Source organism: Syngnathoides biaculeatus, chromosome 5, assembly GCF_019802595.1.
Source record: "Syngnathoides biaculeatus isolate LvHL_M chromosome 5, ASM1980259v1, whole genome shotgun sequence".
NCBI classification, from domain to species: Eukaryota; Metazoa; Chordata; class Actinopteri; order Syngnathiformes; family Syngnathidae; genus Syngnathoides; species Syngnathoides biaculeatus.
This window is the reverse complement of record NC_084644.1, coordinates 25655105-25677513: the sequence shown is the minus strand read 5'-3', so window position 1 is coordinate 25677513 and position 22409 is coordinate 25655105. Positions and strand designations below refer to the sequence as shown.

The following is a 22409-nucleotide window of genomic DNA, read 5'->3' as shown; positions in this document are numbered from 1 at the left end:
GTCAAACTTAATTGTTGTCAGGACAACAAGGATTCTGCTATACTTTGCAACTGAGTCAGAGCAACAGACAATAATTTCAATTCATTTATTTGATAGTAAAAAGGGACTTTTTCCCCTAAATACTGTAGAATGTATTCGTAAAATGCAGTGGAATTAAAATTCAGCATAATGAAAGAATACTTCTTGGATACTGTTCATAAAAACTGAAACCTTACATGAGATAGAAAATACATTTACTGTACAAAATATTCATTGCAAAAAGAGCATTTTTAACTACACAGTATCTCTTGTACTGGATTTGTACCTAATGAACTGTCAGTTCAGTTGAACCTCCACAAATTTGTGTTTTTTCACTAATGTGTGTATACTAAAACCGAAATTTGATATTTTTATCCTATTATATATTATTCAAACTTCAGTTAAATGCACTGAATTACTTTGTCCACCAAATCAGAAACTCGTCCTCGCAGATTTGTCAACACGGTGACGTCAGGTGGATCCGTGGCAGAAACCCATTCATTGGACCGACTTTACACCACGTGATTTGGTGGACAGCCAATCGCAGGGCAGAATCAACAACCAAACGATTGCAAACACGGAAATCCAGACGGAGCAGAAGCCTACAGAATTCTGCTTTCTAATACTCTTTAAAATAAAAATAAAAAACTAATAAATAATTATTATATTTTCATCCTTTTTATGGATTTGTTGCAGCTTTTATCATGGGCGTGCATCGTGTTCACACTCGGGATGTTCTCGACAGGATTGTAAGTGGAATTCTAATTTTTGCGGCGTGGCAAACTTTAAATCCGTTTCCATACGAATGATCATTTGGTGCGAGTGTTCGGAACATGGCGTTTTCCAGATGAGATGGATGTATTTCACGGATTAAACGCGTTGAAAACTTTTGAACTGGAGTAGCTGTCATTTGTCGTGATTAATATTTACGAGATGAACAGTGACAAATTCCCTCGACATTGACGCTACCTTATTTTGTGTGTACAGAGTCGACCTAAAGAAGATGCAAACATCCAAGAGCACCGACAACATCCAATTTCTGCCTTTCCTCACTACTTGTGTCAAGTAAGTACTGTTTAAGCAATTTACTAATAAAAAAAAAAACAACGAGCACCCACTGATGCATTTAAACAGTTTTGATGATGGGTTAAAGTGTGGATTTTTTGTTTTAATGTTTTAATGTGCCCAATTCGGCTTTAATTATATTGAAGCAATATAGAGAGCATGTATATCTTTTATGCCGGAACAGTTATACTCGACAACAAGTTTTTTTTCTTACACTGCCACTGTGCGGGTGTGTGTGTGCGTTCCTTTTTTTTTTTTTTTAAATGATAGACGCTTAATGTAAAATGAACAATGAAGTTTTAAATTGGAGTGACAGAAAGAAAATGACATGACTGAAAAAAACAAAAGATGGACACCAGCTGAAAGAATGATAAGCAAAAAAAAAAGTATTCATCCAATTTAGACACTACTTATCCTCACTAGGATCATGGGTATTTTCAGGTGGGAGGCGGACTACACCCTGAACTGGTCACCATCCAATTGCAGAGCACATACAAACAAACAACTATTCACTCTCGCATTCACACCTATGAGAAATTTAGTCTTCAATCAACCCAGCATGCATGTTTTTGGGATCTGGGCAGGAACCAGAGTACCCAGAGAAAATCCATGCAGCCACGGCGACAACATGCAAACTCCTCACAGGCAGGGCTGGGATTTGATTTCCGGTCCTCAGAACAATGACGCAGATGTACTAATCAGGCGTCCACCTACTGCCCAAAGTAGATCATATACAAAATACGATTTTGGGAGAGAAGAACTGGGTAATGTAGGGCAGGGGGAACCAAGGTGTACAACTTAAAAAATGATATAGGAAGTGAGGGGACCCAACGATACATATGGATCGGCATTGGAGTTGTTTATAGCGATTATAAAGAAAGTAGTCCCACATTGGAGAAAAAAAAACTGAGTTACATGGTGTGTGTGTGTGTCTTTGGACACATGCAAATGAATTGAAATCACGATAAACAGAAGTGACCTGCAATAGTTGTGCCAGCACATTGGTGACTGAGGAGCCCACACCACACTGCAGAAGGGTTGGGTGAGTGGTCCCAAGGGCCACCTGAGAATGGACCAGCAGACAAGACACCACCCCTACCATGGGACCCACAACGGGGTGGCATCACCAAAGCGTGCTAAAACGCAGGGGCCAATGCTGCCCTTCCTCTGACCAACTAACACCGATACCCACTGCTCCACCATCCCTGCCAGCGTCACCCTACTACACACATGGAAGCATGAAGACATCCGCCAAATCCGCAAAGGCCTTCCACTGTAGTTTGGCTCCCATCCAGTCAGAGGTGACCTGCTACTGGAGGGTCGATAGGGGGACCCAAAAGGAGAACGGCAAAGTGTCAGTCACAAGGCCTGAGAAAGGAGCCTCCTCCCCAGCACACCAAAATAATTGTGGATGTAGTGCATTAAAAAAGTGGTTGAGTGTGTAATGCTGTCAACAAGTTCAATGCATAGTATCAAAAATTGTTAATTTTGTTGACACAATCTTTAGTTGGGCATGGTGGCTCAGCTGTAAAGTGTTGGCCTCATAGTTCTGAGGCCTGGGGTTCAAATCCCTGCCCCCAGCTTTGCGAAGTTTGCATGTTCTCACCGTGCCTGTGTGGGTTTTCTCCGGGCACTCTGGTTTCCTCCCACATCCCAAAAACATGCATTAATTGGAGACACTAAATTTTCCTTTGGAGTGATTGTGAGTGTGACTGTTCATCTCCATGTGCCCTGTGATTGATTAGCAACCCAGTTCAGGGTGTACCCTGCCTCCTGCCCGATGACAGCTGGGATTGGCTGCAGTTCTCATGAGGATAAGCGGCGAGGAAAATGGATGGATGAATGAATGGATCTTTTAGTGTGCGTTCCTGTTCAAAAATCCAGTGCACACCTTGACAGAGTGAAAAAGAAATGTGGAAAAAGAGAGAAAGGAAACACTTTCCCAGCACCATATATTTAATGGCGTTATCTCTACTTTCCAGACATGGTTTGATTTTTGTCAAACCAAGTCTGCTGTTTTTTTTGTCATTTTGTCCTCATAATGCCCCAAAACGTGTTTTTAAAATGTTTGTTTTTAATTACCTAAAAAATATCACACCAAACCACATATCCAGATTTGATAATATTTAATCACTGTCCTCATATGATGATGGCACAATGACCTTAAAACATAATTTAAAAAAAAAAAATTTTGTCGAGGTGACAGTAAAACATTACTTGCATAATTGCTTAAGTCATTTTAAACTTGCTTTTTCCAAATCAGGTACTTGCTAAAAACCTTTTTTCTTGTTTTCTCAATTATGACTTAGGCAACTATACTATTAGCCAAACAACTGTGCATCACAAAAGACAGCAAAGCCAAAAGTTTTGTCTATTAACACAGACATGAGAGGGCTTACATTACAAGTGTACCTTGCCTGTTCATGATTTCCATTATCATTTTATTTTTTTCCAGTAACCTTGGATGGTTATGCTATGGGATGCTGAAGAAAGACCATACACTTATTGTGGTCAATCTCATTGGCGCTTTACTGCAGGCCCTTTACATCATCGTATACTTGAAGTACACAAAGCAAAAGGTCAGCATGGTAGTGTATGTGCATTTGTGTGTCTGTGTGTCTTACAGTTGTGTTTTGTTTTGTCAGAGAGAGGTACTCTTACAAATAGTTCCAGTCGGAGTGGTGGCGACCAGCGCTGGGTTGTACTTCATGTTGTTTCTTCCTCGTGGCGACATGCAACTCAACCAGCTCGGCCTCGTCTGCAGCGTGGCCACTGTCAGCGTGTACTTGTCGCCGCTTGCCGACCTGGTAGGGAAATTATACTTAAGGGAAGGAATGTCTAAGAGTGATTATTAATCATTAATAAATTATATTATTAATAAATATTAATACATTATATACATTATATGATTATTGATCTCCGGATGCTCCGATTTCCTCCCACACCCAAAAACATGCGTTTATTGGACACTTTAAATTGCCCCTAGGTGTGATTGCGAGTGCGACTGTTGTCTGTCTCCATGTGCCCTGTGATTGGCTGGCAACCAGTTCACGGGGTACCCCGCCTCCTGCCCGATGACAGCTGGGATAACCTCCAACGCTCCTGCGACACTAGTGAGGATAAGCGGCTCAGAAAAAGGAATGAATATTATTCTTTATAATATACTAGTATTTGTTTATAGATTTACTGTGTTGTGTTTATTTATGTATTTAAAAAAATCAAATCATACCTTGAGTCAGAAATGGCGATCCCATTCAAATCTTAACCTTGGTTATTTCGTGAAATCCCTTCTATACGTGTTAGTGTCTGCTTGGTACAAGCAATCTGTTATGTAATTTATGTTTAATTCATGGTTTTTCTCATATTGGACTGAGATGGAAGACCCTTTCTGGTTCTGTGAAAGTCACTACACTTTTTCTTTTTGCTTTTTCCTTATAACCAACTGTGGTGGCATCATAAAAAACAAATTTTATACTATTTATTACCTGATTTTTGGACAGTTTGAGTTTTTCAAAATTACTGTATTGTGGCTGTAGTTTTACCACCAGCCTATTTATGAGTAGGAGTTTGCAGTGTTTGTATTTCTGTAGCAGAGAAGAGTCAGGTGTCATGGGGCCCATCAGATGTCTTCTTTCCTGTTGTTTGTCTATGATCCTGTTTGTCTCCTTCCCTCCATCTGCCTCACATTCACATTCTTCCTGCCATTCTTCTCCTCCTTATCTGCATCTTCCTGTTTTTCCCTCAGCATTGGGCCCCCTGCCCCATCAGAGATGCCAGGTTGAATTTGTACAGTCGGCCTTATGATGTGTTGCCACTTAGCACCTCTTGATTAGTTAGAAATGCTTTCATTATTTGAGTGGCTAAAAGACTTGTTAGTAAAGATTCTTTTTGTTGTTCTTACTGTTTTGGTGAAGGTATTATGCACGAATACTCTGCAGGATAAACTGCTACAATTAACATGCAAAAAGTCCATTTCAAATACCCAAATTTATATTAAAAAAAAATAATAAACACATATTACTATTTTGTGTTTATTGTTGATTTGAAGGCGGCACATTGGAGGCTGGATAGCACAACTGGCTCACAGTTCTGAGGGCCAGGGTTCAATTCCCAGTCCCCACTCTGTGTGGAGTTTGTATGTTCTCCCCGTGCCTGTGTGGGTTTTCCCCAGGCACTCTGGTTTCCTCCCACATCCCTAAGACATTAATTAATTGAAGACTCTAAATTGCCTCGAGGTGTGATTGTGATTGTGATTGTGAAGGGTTATCTGACTCTATGTGCCCTGTGATTGGCTGGCAACCAGTTCACGGTGTTGCCCGCCTCCTACCCAAAGATAGTTGCGATAGGTTCCAGCACTCGCCACTCTTGTGAGGATAAGCAGCTCAGATAATGGATCGATAGCTTTATATTACATAGTTTTCCCCAAAAAACCTTTCACTATTTATTTGAGTACATTTTTAAATTACAATTTTATTAATTTCTCATAAGATTATAACTTTTCTAAGATAATTCCATTACATTTTCTTGAGATAATTTGTTTTTCCTGCAAAAATAAGAATTAGAGCTGCACAATTATGGCCAAAATAATAATTGTGATTAATTACTAATCACCATTATTCCTCATGTTAGGCAAGAACCTTTTTTTTTATTGCACACCTTTTTAACAAACAGTATGTAGCCATTTTTAGTTCAAAACAAATCTTTAAATAGTAATCATTGAAAGATAGTTGAAAAAATGTACCCAAAAATGTACGTTAGCAAGAGCTTGCTCAAAAAAGTGTTTTTATAAAGTGCAATCACATACAGTTAATGCACAGAAGGCAATATCACTGGGCTGTAAGCCCCACTTTTTATTTTGAAAATTCCCTTTTCAAGAATGGTAAATCTCTGTTCTGCTTTTCCATTGGTCAGTTGCATGGTCACAAACTGGAATTCCGCAGTTGGGCTTTCCCTCTTTATTTACTCCCATTGTGTTCGGGGCAGCTCTACAACAATTGTTCAAAGTGTCCTACTGTGACATTCCACCTTTTCATCAAAGTGCTGAGTGGCCCAACGTCAAAATAAAAGCTTGGTATATTACTACATTAGACACGAATGTCATTTCCGCTTTTATTTTGAAGTTGGCGGTGCTTAATGAAGCCTTAACCATGCATTCAACCCTGGTGGCTGGCTGACTAGGTAGCGGCCACTGCTACAAATGAAGCACTTTTCAGTTGCTGCAGTATCCGCATTAGGTGGGAAAAAAATTGCAATCAGGCCCAGTTTTGTTGAGGTTGCTCCTTCTATTGCACTAAATGTTGGTGATTAGAATATTTTATTGATCTTCTCCTTAAGGTGGATATTGTGCGCAGTGGTAACGTACAGCGGCTGTCCTTCCCTCTGACAGTGGCTACATTCTTCACCTCCACTTCCTGGTTCTTCTACGGCTTTCAATTGGATGATAATTACATCATGGTACGGCATACTTGCACCAAGCTACACACAATTTGTTAACTTACATCTGTTGTTGTTATTATTTGTACGGTGGTGCCACAACTTAAGTTTGGTTCAAGTGTTAAGTGTAGTTTACGTCGTTCCTTGACCATGCTTGTAACTCAAATTACTTGGCGCACAAATCAACTTTTCCTCATTGAAATGAATGGAAATGCACAATGGTTAATCCATTTCAGCTTCACATAAAATACAATTAAGAAAAAATAGCACTCCATTGTCAAACATTGTAATATAACAATAATTATAGTAATAATAATATAAAACCTAATAAAAGAGAATGTTAAGAAATAGACGAGTTTCAGTAAGCGCCTCTCGCTCAAAGTTAGCTAGGAATGGTTAAAGGACACCTGCTATGGAAGTAAATATGTGCCACCAGGATTTGAATTTGAAATGCCATAGAAAACGGGATTTTAATTTGAAATGTGAAGTGATCACATTATCAATCGTTCTATTTCAGTGTAACTTTTCAATGTTAACTATTCAACTGGCTACAATTTTCTGTCTGAAATTCTATTAGCTAGAATTTGCTGTCTGAATTTCCCCGTCTGTGCCACCAGGCAGGGTTACTTAAAGTCAGAACCAAACAGCCAGCCAATCCAGTTCCACTTTCTTAGTATGTGACGTCACGTGACCAAGAAAGCATAATTGCGATTGGCTGGGTGTTTGGTTCTGACCTGAAGTAACCCTGTCTGGTGCCACAGACAGTGGAATTTTAGACAGCGAATTGTAGCCAGTTGAATTGTTAAGATTGAAAAGTTACACAGCAATACAACTATTGAAAATATGATCACTACATTTCAAATTCAGATCATGTTTTATGTGGCATTTTAAATTCAAATCCTGGTGGGACAGATTTACTGCCATAATCTGTGACCCTAATGATGATAAGCAGTATAGAAAACGGGTGGTTGAGTAAAACCCAAAGTCGCGTGCACTGACTCTGTAGTACATTTGTATTTTGTGCCTTTAAATGCTGTGACCTGGAAAGTCCCTCATAGCTGTTTGCTCTGCCCACAAACTGTGGGGAGTTTAAACACACAATTTAAAGTCAGGAGATGGGAGGTTACTTTGCTTGACACATTTCCAACTTCTGATAGTTACAAAGTGTGACGATAGCATTGTAAAATTTTGCTCAATTGGTGTTTAAAGTGACAAAGATATAATATCTAACCCTTGAATGAGACGTGTCAATGGTGTTTCATGTGCATGCCAGAAAGCGTAATTTGTGAACCCAAGTAATATTAGCCCAATAATAAGTTTAATAAGTGTCAAACTCCAGATCAGGCCTGCCACATGATGTTATGTGGCCCACGAAGCCAAATTATCTGTCAAATTCCGTGATTCTTGTGAAAATCTTTACCAAAATTAAAAAATGTCATATAACATAAATGATGATGTTGAGATATTATAAGCATTTTTGTGTTACCACACATGAACAATGGTTGAAAAACTCATTACCCTTGATCTGTGATTCCAAAGCTAGATCATAGATTTCGTGTGTAAATATGAGGCGACTAGAGTTTTCTGGTTTCACAGTCATAATGGCCCTCTGAGGGAAACCATTACTACATCATAGCCCGTGCCAAAAATTAATTTGAGACCCCTTTTCTTAACCGATTTGTTAGTAAGCCATGGCTCCACAATGAGGTTCCACCTTTTTCGCTCTTTTTTTTTTCCATTGTCAGCGTGAAGCTCAGTCGTAACTCAAGTCAGTCGTCGCATTGAGACAAAAAAAAAAAAAAAAGTTAATGATAGTTAATAAAGGAACTCGTAAGTCAAGGTACCACTGTCGTATATTACTCCCTTGTTTTGCGTCTGTGTTTTCATTTTAGCTCCCTAACCTTCCTGGAATCTTCACAAGCGTCATCAGATTCTACTTATTTTGGAGATATGCCGCTGTCAGCCCTTCCTATAAGTCCATGCAGATATGACCACATCATATACAAGTGCCAGCGGGTAACAGGTGGCAATAATGTCTACATTTCATAAAGCGGCACGAAAAGCCTTTATTTTCCAAGGATGTATTCAAGATTATATGGGGAAGAAAAACATCTAGACTTGTCCCCTTCAAGTGCCTTCTCTTTGGTGCGAGGGACTACTGGGGACACCCTGAAAAGAAAGATAAATAGTAAACTTGAAAAAATAAATGTTTTTTTTTTTTAAACAAAAACATATGGGAATAATGTGGCAATGTTATTAAAATAATGTCGGAATTTTTTGGAGTTAACCTCTGCCTCACGGTTTTGAGGAACAGGGTTCAAATCCTGGCCTTACCTTTGTGGAGTTTGCATGTTGTCCTCGTGGCTGTGTGGGTTTTCCCCGGACACTGCGGTTTCCTCCCACATCCCTCCATGTGCCCCCCCCACCCCATCCCAAAATTACGTGGAAAAAAAAAATCATAAGTGAAAAACTATACTGCCCATAAGTGTGAATGGTCATGTGTTGATATTTTCCCCGTGATTGGCTGGCAACCAGTTCAGAGTGACCCTAGTGAGGAGAAACAGTATGGAAAATAGATGGATTGATCTTTTGAGAAAAAAGGGAACCAAGTCATCCCCCACCATGAGATTAAAGTCAGAATTTATTTTATTAAACGCTTAGCTGTAGTCTTTTGAAATTAAGGGATAGATATTAATAGATGGCAGCACAGTGGCACAGCTGTGAAGCGCTGGCTTCACAGTTACGAGGACCCAGGTTCACTCCCTTCCCTCTCTGTGTGGAATTTGCATGTTCTCCTCGTGCCTGTGTGGGTTTTCTCCGGGCAGTCCGGTTTCCTCCCATATCCCAAAAACATGCAATATTAATTGGACACTCTAAATTGCCCCTACGTGTGATTGTGAGTGTGACTGTTGTCGGTCTCCATGTGCCCTGCGATTGGCTGGCAACCAGTTCAGGGTGTACCCTGCCTCTTGCCCGTTGACAGCTGGCATAGGCTCCGGAACTCCCGTGACCCGTGTGAGGATAAGCGGCAAAGAAAACGGATGGATTGATTTTAACAAATTAATCCCAATTCTCACAAAAATTTCACACTTCACGTAAAATTATAACTTTCTTACACTTCGTGCTAAGTGAAAATAAATAGCAGTACTGTATAGCTTGTAAAGTTAGCACATCATTGAAAAGAGTGTTGTTAACAATCCTGCCAAAATTGAAATGATTAAAAAGATAGCCAGGGATGTAAAATGACTTAAGTGAGGCTTCAAAATCGTGAAAATATCGGTCATCGGCTCAGCGTCTCCTCTGAATGTGCCTGAACTCTGCCCCCTTCTCTACCTACTACGTGTAATGTCTTTCTCATCGCTACAAATCCCTCCACGTTTGAGCCGTGAAAATTTATCTACTTAATGCCTCCGATGGTTGCAATACATCCCAGCAAGTCGTCGCCAGGCTTTCTGCACCCTGACTCGCCATCCGCTGGCTTGTGAGCTAACAGCCTACCGGAGTCTCCTCAGAGCTCTCACTTCCCTGAAAGTCAGCCATTGTGTACCCACAATGCTCTGTGTAACACAAAATACAAAACATTACGCAGTTTAAATAACCTGACTCAGCTGTTATATAAGTGTGTAGGCATAGTTAAGTTGCAAATTGCATACTGTAGAAGTGGAAGTCATGTACATGGAACATTCATTCATTCATTATCCTCACCGCTTATCCTCGCTAGGGTCGCGGGAGCACTTGAGCCTATCCCAGCTATCTTTGGGCAGGAGGCGGGGTACGCCCTGAGGGTATCGCCAGCCCATCACAGGGCACATAGAAACAAACAAGCATGAGCACTCACAATCACGCCGAAGGGCAATTTTTAAACGGTACAGGGAGTTCAATACATAGTGAAACTAAGAAATGCAGTACACACACTCTGAGTTTAACATTTATTTTTTTTAGTATATAATGCTGTGAAAAACTATTCTCCTCCTTCCTAATTTCTATTTTTGTATTTTTAAATCCGTGTTGCATATGTTTGAAGTCATCAAACTAATTTTATTATCACTGAGAGACAACCCAAAGAAATACAAAATGCAGTTTTCAAATGACAAATTTATGAAGGCACAAAAAAAAAATCCACACCTTTCTGACCCACTGTGAAAAGGCAATTACCCTTTTGAACCTAATAACGGCTTTTGCCACCCTTGGCATCAATAACTGAAATCGATGATTGGTGAGGAGTCATCACTCTGGAGGAATTTTGTCCCACCAAAGAATCCCAAGTTGATTTAAATCTGGTCTTTGACTTGGCCACTCCAAAACCTCATTTTTATTATTATTTTATTTATTTATTTTTTTTAATTATTTTTTTTTTTTAGCCATTCAGAGGTGTCCTTACTGGTGTGTTTTGCATTAATGTCCTGCTGAATGGTCCAAGAGCACTTGAGTTTGAGAGCACGAACCGATGGCAGGATGTTCTCCTTCAGGATTTTCTGGCACACAGCAGAATTAATTGTTTGATTAACCACAGCAAGTTGTCCTGGTCCTGAGGAAGCAAAGCAGCCCCGGACCATCACACTGCCACCATCATGCTTCACTGTTGGCATTATGTTCTTTTTATCAAATGCTGTGCCACTTTTTACACTGGATGCATACCATCCAAAAATCTATTTTTTTTTACGTCAGGCCGCAGAATGTTTCTCCAAAACTCTTGAGCATCGTCCAGATATTTTTTAGCAATATTAAGATGAGCCTTTGTATTCTTCACTGACAGCAGGGTTTTTTACCTGGGTACTCTCCCATGGATGCCATATTTGGCTTTTGTCTTTCTTATGGTAGAGTGATGAACACTGATCTTAACTGAGGCCAGCGAGGCCTGCAGATCTTTGGATGTTGTTGGAGGTTCTTTTGTGACATCCTGTATGAGTCGTCATCACATTGCTGGAGTAATTTTAGTTGGTCGTCCTCTCCTGGGAAAGTTTGCCATTTTTCACAGTTTTCTCTATTTGTGGATAATGGCTCTGACAGTGGTTTGCTTGAGCCCCAAAGCCTTGGAAATGTTTTTTTTAACTGTTTCCAGACTGGATTTTTCTTTCATTTCATTTTTAATTTCTTAGGATCATGACATGATCCATTGGTTCTTGAGATCTTGTACCCAATTCCGCATTCTCTGATAGATTCTATTTAATTGATTTTTTTTTTTTTTATTAATCAAGTATGGTGGTAATCAGGGTTGTGTGTGGCTTGTGAAATTGTAGTCACCTCTCACAAATTTGTAGTTAGTCAGTGACTTTGTGATTTAACATGGAGTGGGAGATTAGTTTTCCACAGAGAGTTGGAAAGGTTTGGATTTTTAATTTGTGTCTTAATATTTGAATTGTCATGTGAAGACTGCATTTTGTATTTCCTTGGGTTGTCTCTGGGTGATATTCAAATTAGTTTGATGATTTGGAATCTTTGTTCCAGAAATCAGGAGGGAGGCACATTGTTTTTCACAGCAGTCAACTATGAAGATATTTTTTCATGTAGAAATTCGCTCTCTCATAAAAAACCATTAAACCATGTTTTTAATGACTCAATATAATGAGTGAATATTGATATATATATATATTTTTTTTAAATCAAATTCTATTGTAATGAGAAGGACATGGCAGGTGACACATGGTGGTCTCCCACCTACGTCACCGGGCAGCTAAAGTTTTATTTAATGGGTGAGAGCCGGCTCATGTTGGACGACAAAGTGTATCAATGTTCCCCATTGTAGCCAAGCCCCAAAAAAATGTGGAAAACTGCAATGTTGAAAAACTTCTTTAACACTATAGCGCCAGAATTCATTGCTCCGGAATTCTCGGTCTTTGCACATACTTTTAGCAGTTATCTTTAAACTTGTTTGTTGTAATTACAAATATTTCTCTGAATTCACTTTGCAGTGTTTTTATTTACTGCTTTTTTAACTATACTGAGCATACTTCTCTCATGAGATTAGGACTTTTTCTCAATATTAAAAAAAAAAAAAAATCAGGATTTGGAGTGTAAAAAGGTTTCTGTAAAAAAAAAAAAAAAAAAAAAAAGCATTATCTTCTTTTAAATTACTTAAACTTATTTTCCCCAAAATGCAATTGTGTTTTCCAGGAAAGTACTATTTTATTCTTTCATTTAAAAAAAGGGAATTTATTTGGTTAAGATGACAACTTTTGTCCCAAGAAAGTAGTTTTATTCTTAAAAAAAAAAAAATCTAATTTCTTGTCGCCAAACAGAGAGCATTTTCCCATAACATGTTTACATTCCATTGTATATTTTTTCATTTCAGTCTGTTTTCAATACTTGTGTGTAGTGGTTCTTCTTTAAAAAAAAAAAAAAGTGGTATTTTCTGAGCTGCCAAGATTTTCAAATGTTCCTATCTAATGAGATTTCAGTGAATTGGATTGAATTCTTTTCTAAAGTCCAAAGATTTTGTTGTTTACAGGCTGCTATACTGAAAATAGGGTACTCCTGTGGAGCATTTTCTTTCTTCTGTCTTCTATCGGAAAAAAATATTTTTCTACTCTATTACTTCTTGTACTTGTCATTATTAGACAACATATCAGTAAGTTGTTGGAGTTTTGTATTTTTTTTTCCGTTGCTGACTGTTTACATTGGCTATTTTTGCAAGCTTTCTGAGAGTTTGTGTGAAGTCTTTTTAAAAAGGGGCAAATAAGACCTAAGAATGAATAAAGGCTGTTTGACAATAAAGGATGAAAAAGTGGCTTTTTTTTATATCATCAAACCATCAATTGTATTGCATGAATAGATAACCAAAATATTAGGAACATCTGTATAGCGCAACATCATGGCAGGGAATTGAGCAATTAAGGCTTTGGTCTGTCGATTTTTGTTTGAAATCTATCTCGTTCTTATAATTTCAATTTTAATACGATAGAGCTCACAAGCAAGCAACAAAACGTTCCGTAGCTTAGTAAGCTAGTGCTCGCACTAGTGGTTGTGTGTAAACATGCTGCCATCCTGTTGAACACATGTGATCAGAGCGATGATTTACAACCTTTATGGAGCCAAGGAACATACATTACAATTGAAAAATTTCATGGCACACCAACAAACAAAAATGTGTCAAAAAGAATATACAGTACATTCATTTCTGGATGTATGTACTGCCATCTAATAGAAGACTATTGTTCTGTCTGTCACTATGCTTCACTGGCTTAGATGGGTGAACAAAGATACATTATTTATCCATACACCCATCCATTATTTATTCTAAATGGGATTTTAGAATAATTAAGGACACTAATATATCCAGTAAATGAACTGGTCATTTAAATAGACACATTAACCCATCTTGTAACTGGATCGGATATTGTTTTTTTGTGTGTTTTTTTTTTTTTTTTTTTAAACTCGCTGATCGGTGGTCGGCCTGAAAAATCCTGACCGTGTAAAGCTCATTTTATTGGTTTGGGGTGTAGCCCGCCCATTGCCCAAAGTCAGCTGGGTTAGGATCAAACATGCCCTAGTGGGGATAAGCGGTACAGAAAATAGATGGATTGATTTAAAAGTTTTGTGTTATCCTGATTTTATCATTTCAAGCTGCATACAATATGTTGTTACATACTGTAGTTGGCCAATACATTCTGTTATTGTGATTTTTCCATTATAATGCCTGTTGGCTAATACAGAAATATTCTTCCTTTTTGTTGTATTTGTAGCCATTTTAAGCATGCGATGCTGTCATAGCAGCCATATTTACATATTTTGGCTCAAATTCAATCTTCGTTCTTGAAAGTCTAGAGAATTATCATTTCAATACATGTATGCACTGTGGTGACTATGGGGTGTTCGTCACCTGTTGTGCTGCCTCGGATGGCGGCCATTTTTTATCCCTGAGCTTATTACTCATACATACGCAAGGTTGACGACATTATGTTTTTAACTGCATTTATTGAAGATGTGACAGACAACACATCAAGCCCAGACTGACTACTAGGCTAACTGGCATACACACATCATGGAACTCATGACTGCGTCACATAGGTGCAGTGTTGTGCCCTTGATCTTTTGCTCTATGTGACAGACATCACGAAGGAGGAGCAGTGGGATCAGACACTTGTCTGCTCAAGACACTTCGTAAATGTTTAGTTCAGTTTTATTTTTTTTAGTAAGGTTGTTGTAGCTAACGAAATTTGCTGCAGTGTGTGCTGAGCTCTGTAACGTCCGTGTACCATTCCTTGTTGATACAAAAGCATTTTCCACCACCTTTCATTTTCTGTTTTAGCATACAGGTAAGTGCCCATATAAAAAATATAGATATGGCAATTACCTGTATGCTAACACAGAAAATGAAAGGCGGTGGAGTATTATTTTTTTAATATCGATGCAAACTCCATGTATTCAATTTTTTTTCAAAATGTAAAACCTGTATATTAGTTCACCACAAGTAAAGCAAAATGTTTATTATTTGTTTAAAATTGGATGGCAATGGCAGAAAGACAAAAGAAAAAACAAATCCAGTATTTCACAAAATTCTCGAATCTTTCAAGTGAATAACAAAAAAAGGATCTTAACTGTAATGCTGGCCTTCTTAAAAGAGTATCAATTAAGCTTGTTAGCTCAGCGACACGATCAGCACGATGAAGGTTGAACCTGGGCAGCGTGATAGCAGCGTCGGGTACTCGTCCACAAAGCCAAGTCTCCGTGAAGCACAGAGCCACAGAACGTCCAGTCTTTCGTCGGAAGCATTAGATGATGTCCCCGCTTTTGAAGGCGGACTTGTATCCCGGATCGCGAGCCTCTTCGTCGCAAAGCTTTGAAGACACTGGAAAAAGCTTCAGCGAATTGACCCCTCCGTGGATATTGTGCAATCCGCGTCACTGACCAATCAGAGGCCAGAGATCTGCATAAACCACGCCCCTTTTTGCTCCCGCCATTTTCTCTGACAACATTGAATGGTCCAGTATAGGTTTTGTTAGCGTTTTATCGCGTATTTGGGTTCTTTAACAATAGATATAGTTAAGAGTTGTAGTCACGGACTTTGTAATAGTGACGAGAGGTATCCTGAAAGGCTAGTTGGTGGAGTTCGATTCGTACCCTTTCCAAAACCAAAGACCCAGTACGAAAAATGCCTTCGATGGATCAAACTTTGTGGAAGACAGCATCATCAACTAAATCCATCTAATATCAACCGGAACACATATGTTTGGACGAAGGTATGCCCTATATTTGATTTTCAATACATGTCTCGTATAAATGAATTTGAAGTTCTTCGCTAGCATAACACTGCTGTGTGTGAACGATTGACACACTTATTCTTTGTTGAGAGATATTTAGTGATGATGCGACTGCACAAACGTATTGATTTCTTGCCGGCTCGCGGCCGAAGCTTAACCAGACTGTGTTTGCACGAAGATATGCCCTATATTTGATTTTCAATACACGTCTCATATAAATGAATGAGACGTTCTTCGCTAGCATAACATTGCTACGTGTGAATGATTGAATGAAATCAGAAGCATGGCGTCTCGCTCAGTTAAGAATGTATTGTATTTAGAATCTATAATATATTGTTGATTTGAATGAAATCAGAAGCATGGAGTCTGTCTCAGTTCAGAATGTATTGTATTGTATTTGCCATTTTTACTGTTTGTTTTACGTCAGCGCACGTGGCGTGACGTCACTTCAGGAGGCGTGGTTAAGTGCCCAGTACGGAGGGGTCAATTGGCGAGAGTTCAGGTCAGAAGAAGGCTCTCTGATCGTTAGCGAGTCCTCTCTTGTGTACTTGAGTCTCGAGACGCCCATGAAACAGAAAAACACAAACAGTATTGGAGAGCATTCCGGAGGCTACGACACTGGTAAGAATTAGGAAGGGAGATTAAATGGCGGCGCGCAGTGGTGTATGGGCAAAAAATGTGACGTCAGTGAAAGTAACTCATTGTGCCACTCGTATCTTCAAACAAGAACAGCATGTTAACAGTTGCACTATATAATATATATATATATATATATATATATATATATATATCTTCTTCTTCTTTTCCTTTCAGCTTGTCCCGTTAGGGGTCGCCACAGCGTGTCATCTTTTGCCATCTTAGCCTACCTCCTGCATCTTCCTCTCTAACCCCAACTGCCCTCATGTCTTCCCTCACCACATCCATAAACCTTCTCTTTGGTCTTCCTCTCGCTCTTTTGCCTGGGAGCTCCATCCTCGGCATCCTTCTACCAATATACTCACTCTCTCGCCTCTGAACATGTCCAAACCATCGAAGTCTGCTCTCTCGAATCTTGTCTCCAAAACATCCAGCTTTGGCTGTCCCTCTAATGAGCTCATTTCTAATCCTATCCAACCTGCTCACTCCGAGCGAGAACCTCAACATCTTCATTTCTGCCACCTCCAGTTCAGCTTCCTGTTGTTTCTTCAGTGCCACCGTCTCTAATCCGTACATCATGGCCGGCCTCACCACTGTTTTGTAAACTTTGCCCTTCATCCTAGCAGACACTCTTCTGTCACATAACACACCAGACACCTTTCGCCAGCTGTTCCAACCTGCGACCCGTTTCTTCACTTCCTGACCACACTCTCCATTGCTCTGTATTGTTGACCCCAAGTATTTGAAGTCGTCCACCCTTGCTATCTCTTCTCCCTGTAGCCTCACTCTTCCCCCTCTACTTTTCTCATTCACGCACATATATTCTGTTTTACTTCTGCTAATCTTCATTCCTCTCCTTTCCAGTGCATGTCTCCATCTTTCCAATTGTTCCTCTGCATGCTCCCTGCTTTCACTGCATATGACAATATCATCTGCGAACATCATGGTCCAAGGGGATTCCAGTCTAACCTCATCTGTCAGCCTATCCATTACCACTGCAAACAGGAAGGGGCTCAGAACTGATCCCTGATGCAGTCCCACCTCCACCTTAAATTCCTCTGTCACACCTAAGGCACACCTCACCATTGTTCTGCTGCCATCATACATGTCCTGTACTATTTTAACATACTTCTCTGCCACACCAGACTTACGCATGCAGTACCACAGTTCCTCTCTTGGTACTCTGTCATAGGCTTTCTCTAGATCCACAAAGACACAATGTAGCTCCTTCTGACCTTCTCTGTACTTTCCCACGAGCATACTCAAGGCAAATAATGCATCTGTGGTACTCTTTCTAGGCATGAAACCATACTGTTGCTCGCAGATACTTACTTCTGTCCTGAGTCTAGCCTCCACTACTCTTTTCCATAACTTCATTGTGTGGCTCATCAACTTTATTCCTCTATAGTTCCCACAGCTCTGAACATCCCCTTTGTTCTTAAAAATGGGAACTAGAACACTTTTCCTCCATTCTTCAGGCATCTTTTCGCCCGCTAGTATTCTGTTGAATAAGTTGGTCAAAAACTCCACAGCCATCTCTCCAAATTGCTTCCATACCTCCACCGGTATGTCATCAGGACCAACTGCCTTTCCATTTTTCATCCTTTGTAGTGCCTTTCTAACTTCCCCCTTAGTAATCATTTCCACTTCCTGGTGCTTCACTCTTGCCTCTTCAACTCTTCCTTCTCTCTCATTTTCTTCATTCATCAACTTCTCAAAGTATTCTTTCCATCTATTTAGCACACTACTGGCACCAGTCAACACATTTCCGTCTCTATCCTTAATCACCCTTACCTGCTGCACATCCTTCCCATCTCTATCCCTCTGTCTGGCCAACCTGTAGAGATCCTTTTCTCCTTCTTTCGTGTCCAACCTGGTGTACATGTCTTCATATGCCTCTTGTTTAGCCTTTGCCACCTCTACCTTTGCCCTACGTCGCATCTCGATGTACTCCTTTCGCCTCTCCTCAGTCCTCTCAGTATCCCACTTCTTCTTCGCTAATCTCTTTCCTTGTATGATTGCCTGTATTTTGGGGTTCCACCACCAAGTCTCCTTCTCCCCTTTCCTACCAGATGACACACCAAGTACTCTCCTGCCTGTCTCTCTGATCACCTTGGCTGTCGTCGTCCAGTCTTCCGGGAGCTTCGGTTGTCCATCGAGAGCCTGTCTCACCTCTTTCCGGAAGGCCGCACAACATTCTTCCTTTCTCAGCTTCCACCACATGGTTCTCTGCTCTACCTTTGTCTTCTTAATCTTCCTACCCACAACCAGAATAATCCTACATACTACCATCCTATGCTGTCGAGCTACACTCTCCCCTACCACTACTTTACAGTCAGTAACCTCCTTCAGATTACATCGTCTGCACAAAATATAATCTACCTGCGTGGTTCTACCTCCGCTCTTGTAGGTCACTATATGTTCCTCCCTCTTCTGGAAATAAGTGTTCACTACAGCCATCTCCATCCTTTTTGCAAAGTCCACCACCATCTGCCCTTCAAAGTTCCTTTCCTGGATGCCGTACTTACCCATCACTTCTTCATCGCCCCTGTTTCCTTTACCAATATGTCCATTACAATCTGCACCAATCACAACTCTCTCGCTGTCTGGGATGCTCAGAACTACTTCATCTAGTTCCTTCCAGAATTTCTCTTTCAACTCTAGGTCACATCCTACCTGTGGTGCATATCCGCTAACCACATTATACATAACACCCTCAATTTCAAATTTTAGTCTCGTCACTCGATCTGATACTCTTTTCACCTCCAAGACATTCTTAGCCAGCTCTTCCTTTAAAATAACCCCTACTCCATTTCTCTTCCCATCTACTCCGTGGTAGAATAATTTAAACCCTGCTCCCAAACTTCTAGCCTTACTACCTTTCCACCTGCTCTCTTGGATGCACAGAATATCAACCTTTCTCCTAATCATCATGTCAACCAACTCCTGTGCTTTTCCTGTCATAGTCCCAACATTCAAAGTCCCTACACTCAGTTGTAGGCTCTGTGCATTCCTCTTTTTCTTCTGACGCTGGATCCGGTTTCCTCCTCTTCTTTGTCTTCGACCCACAGTGGCAGAATTTCCACCGACGCCCTGCAGGTTAGCAGTGCCGGGGGCGGGCGTTGTTAACCCGGGCCACGACCGATCCGGTATGGGATTCTTTAGATGAGCGCTCATATTTGTTTGGCGCAGTTTTTACGCCGGATGCCCTTCCTGACGCAACCCTCTGCATTTATCCGGGCTTGGGACCGGCCTACAGATTGCACTGGTTTGTGCCCCCATTGGGCTGCATTATATATATATATATATATATATATATATATATATATTGTATTACATTGTTGTACTACAGCATAATAATCATCAAGAAAATCAATTCCAGAGCGAGCTGTGGCACCGTAGCAAGTCCTTAGCAAAGGATTCCAACTGTTTGTGTGTGTGTGTGTGTGTGTGTGTGTGTGTGTGTGTGTGTGTGTGTGTGTGTGTGTGTGCGTGCGCGCGCGCGTGTGTGTGGGAGACAAAAGCTTGTTTCATGGTGCAGCAGTGCGAATGAGCTTGTTTGTGTGTGTGTGTTGATACTGAGAGGTCAGTGGTGGGAAAGGCCATGCTAGAGGTTCTCATCCAGTGTGTGTTTGTGTTACATGAGTCGTTTTCCTGATCTCCAACAGCCCTGACACAACACACACAGACACAACACGACATTGTGCTGCTAAGTGAGTCTAGGTGGGAAACAAACGTGCTTGAATGAGTCGGCTGCATATTGAGCGTAAGGCAGGCCCCAAATCAAAGGGAACACTGAATGTAAATGTCCCCTGAATGTCATTTTTGCCTACCATTCAAAAGTGAATGTCAACAAGCAATCAAGCACCTTTGAATGTGGGTTAAGATAATCTCAACTGGTACAAATATTTATGGGACATGCTCACAATATATCTTCACTTGTCACTAATCCGCAACAAGTGTTAAAAAATTGTAATTTGGTCTGGTTTTTGGAAAATATAACCTGTTGATCTCTAATTACAAGTATTTAACTATGAACTCACTACCCGCAAAACCCATAAATGGTATGGTAATAACAATAATGCCCCACTGCTATATTGGTGGTAGACATACAAGGACCATTATAGTTTGGCGGGCTCCCTCTAGTCCAGGGGTGTCAAACTTTTTTTTGTCACGAGCTACGTTGTAGTTATGACTTCCATTAGAGGGCCGTTATGACTGTGAACCCATATAAATGAAAGATTACATCATATACTGTATTAAGTATAGGATATGCAAACACTGATGAATAACCAGTTTGGAAATCAGAAGCCTATACAAACATGTTTGTCAATTATTACATTTCTTTTCAAAAGGAGATTGGTCACAAAAAAATGCTTTTGCAAAATATTTCAATGGCATTACACCAAAACACAATGAAGAATTTTGAAATTGGTTTTGTGGGCCACATAAAATGATGTGGTGGGCCGGATCTGTCCCCCGATTCCCCATTTTCACACATGTGCTCTAGCGGTACGCAAAGAATCATTGAATTAAATGTTTAAAGTTTGGATAAAGTTACACCGGCTTAAACGTTTGTTGTTGATCTTGCTTTTAAATCCAATATAGCACATTTGTTAAGTAAAGTCTATCACGAACCAACGGTGCGGGGGCAGACCCAAATGGAGGACTCCAAGATGAGGACATAATGTTAGATGTAGTTTTATTTCGGATGCAGGTCGATACCAAAAAGCATTCCAAAACAAGGCAGAGGCACAAAAACGCTGCGCTAGGCAGGATCCAAAAAGACATTCAGTAAGGTCCGATGAATGTTGGGCAAGCGAACAAGCTTAATATGCCGGGATTAACAAATGGGCACCGAATCATTGTGTGGAGGATAGCTCAACACTAAACTTACTCTTAGTGGTGGAGAATCCAACTGGCTGTGAACGCAACACACTGACGCAAGACAACGAACTAGCAACGCTAGTGACAAAACTCCAAACTTAAATACATGGTCTAATGGCTGTGTCATGCCATGTGACATCACACTTGTTCATCAGGGTACTTGACCACCATTGTTGCAGACAAGCAGTTAGCTGTCCATTGTCATGATGCCAGATTTTTGTTGCGTCTATGGATGCGGAAATCGCGGAAAGAGAGACATTGGGAAGCGATTTTTCCGTGTTCCAAAGATTAGATTGCACAAAGGAGAAGATGCAATCGAGTTATCAAAAAAAAAAAACCGGCTACAACAGGGGCTTGCAAATATACGACGTGCAGATCTGACCAAAGTTTCAGTACACAAGGCAAATGGTTATTTGAAAGTCTGTTCTGATCATTTTGTAAGCGGTTAGCATGTGTATTTCTAGTGTCCGGATATTCTACTTCAGGGAAGTCTTTCAGATCCTTTGAAAGTACGTCATTGTGGAGAGTATACGGATCGATATCTTCACAGAGTTTCATCTTCTGTCCATATCTAGCTTTGGCGACATCATCAGTGAATTCAAGTAGGCAGAAAACATCTGGTGCTCGCCGCTTACACATGGGTCTGTGGACGTTGCCATAGTGATGTCGTCCGCAACGCCGAGCTTGTCTGTAGAAATGGCGGTGATTATCACATGATTGCAACTCAAGAATTAGAGTCCATATGGAAAACAGCTGTGGCTGGTGACAGGTGTCAAAGGTGACACAGCCCAGAGCAATGACCAAGCCACGCCCCTCTTGCCAGTGGTCGAGCCTTGTTCATGACAAAGTCCAGTTGTAATTTACTTTTAAACATCCATCCATCCATTTTCTGAGACGCTTATCCTCACGAGGGTCATAGGAGTGCTGGATCCTATCCCAGTTGTCATCGGGCAAGAGGCACGGCACACCCTGAACTGGTTGCAAGCCAATCATAAAGGCACATAGAAACGAACAACCAGTCGCACTTACAATCACACTTGGGGCAATTTTGAATCCCCATTAATGTTGCATGTTTTTTGGATGTTGGAGGAAACCGGAGTGCTTGGAGAAAACCCACGCAGGCACAGGGAGAATATGCAAACTCCACACAGGCAGCTCCAGGATCGAATC

General features: G+C 40.5%; 1 protein-coding gene across 1 annotated transcript; it reads left to right on the top strand.

Moving 5' to 3' along the window:
* Positions 1 to 602: 602 nt before the first annotated feature.
* On the top strand, positions 603 to 13213 carry slc50a1 (solute carrier family 50 member 1). The gene is made up of 6 exons (XM_061820960.1): positions 603 to 767; positions 1006 to 1083; positions 3539 to 3662; positions 3729 to 3890; positions 6418 to 6537; positions 8409 to 13213. Exons 1-6 carry the CDS (start codon positions 700 to 702, stop codon positions 8505 to 8507), a joined length of 651 nt encoding a protein of 216 aa, XP_061676944.1. The 5' UTR covers positions 603 to 699; the 3' UTR covers positions 8508 to 13213.
* Positions 13214 to 22409: the final 9196 nt, after the last annotated feature.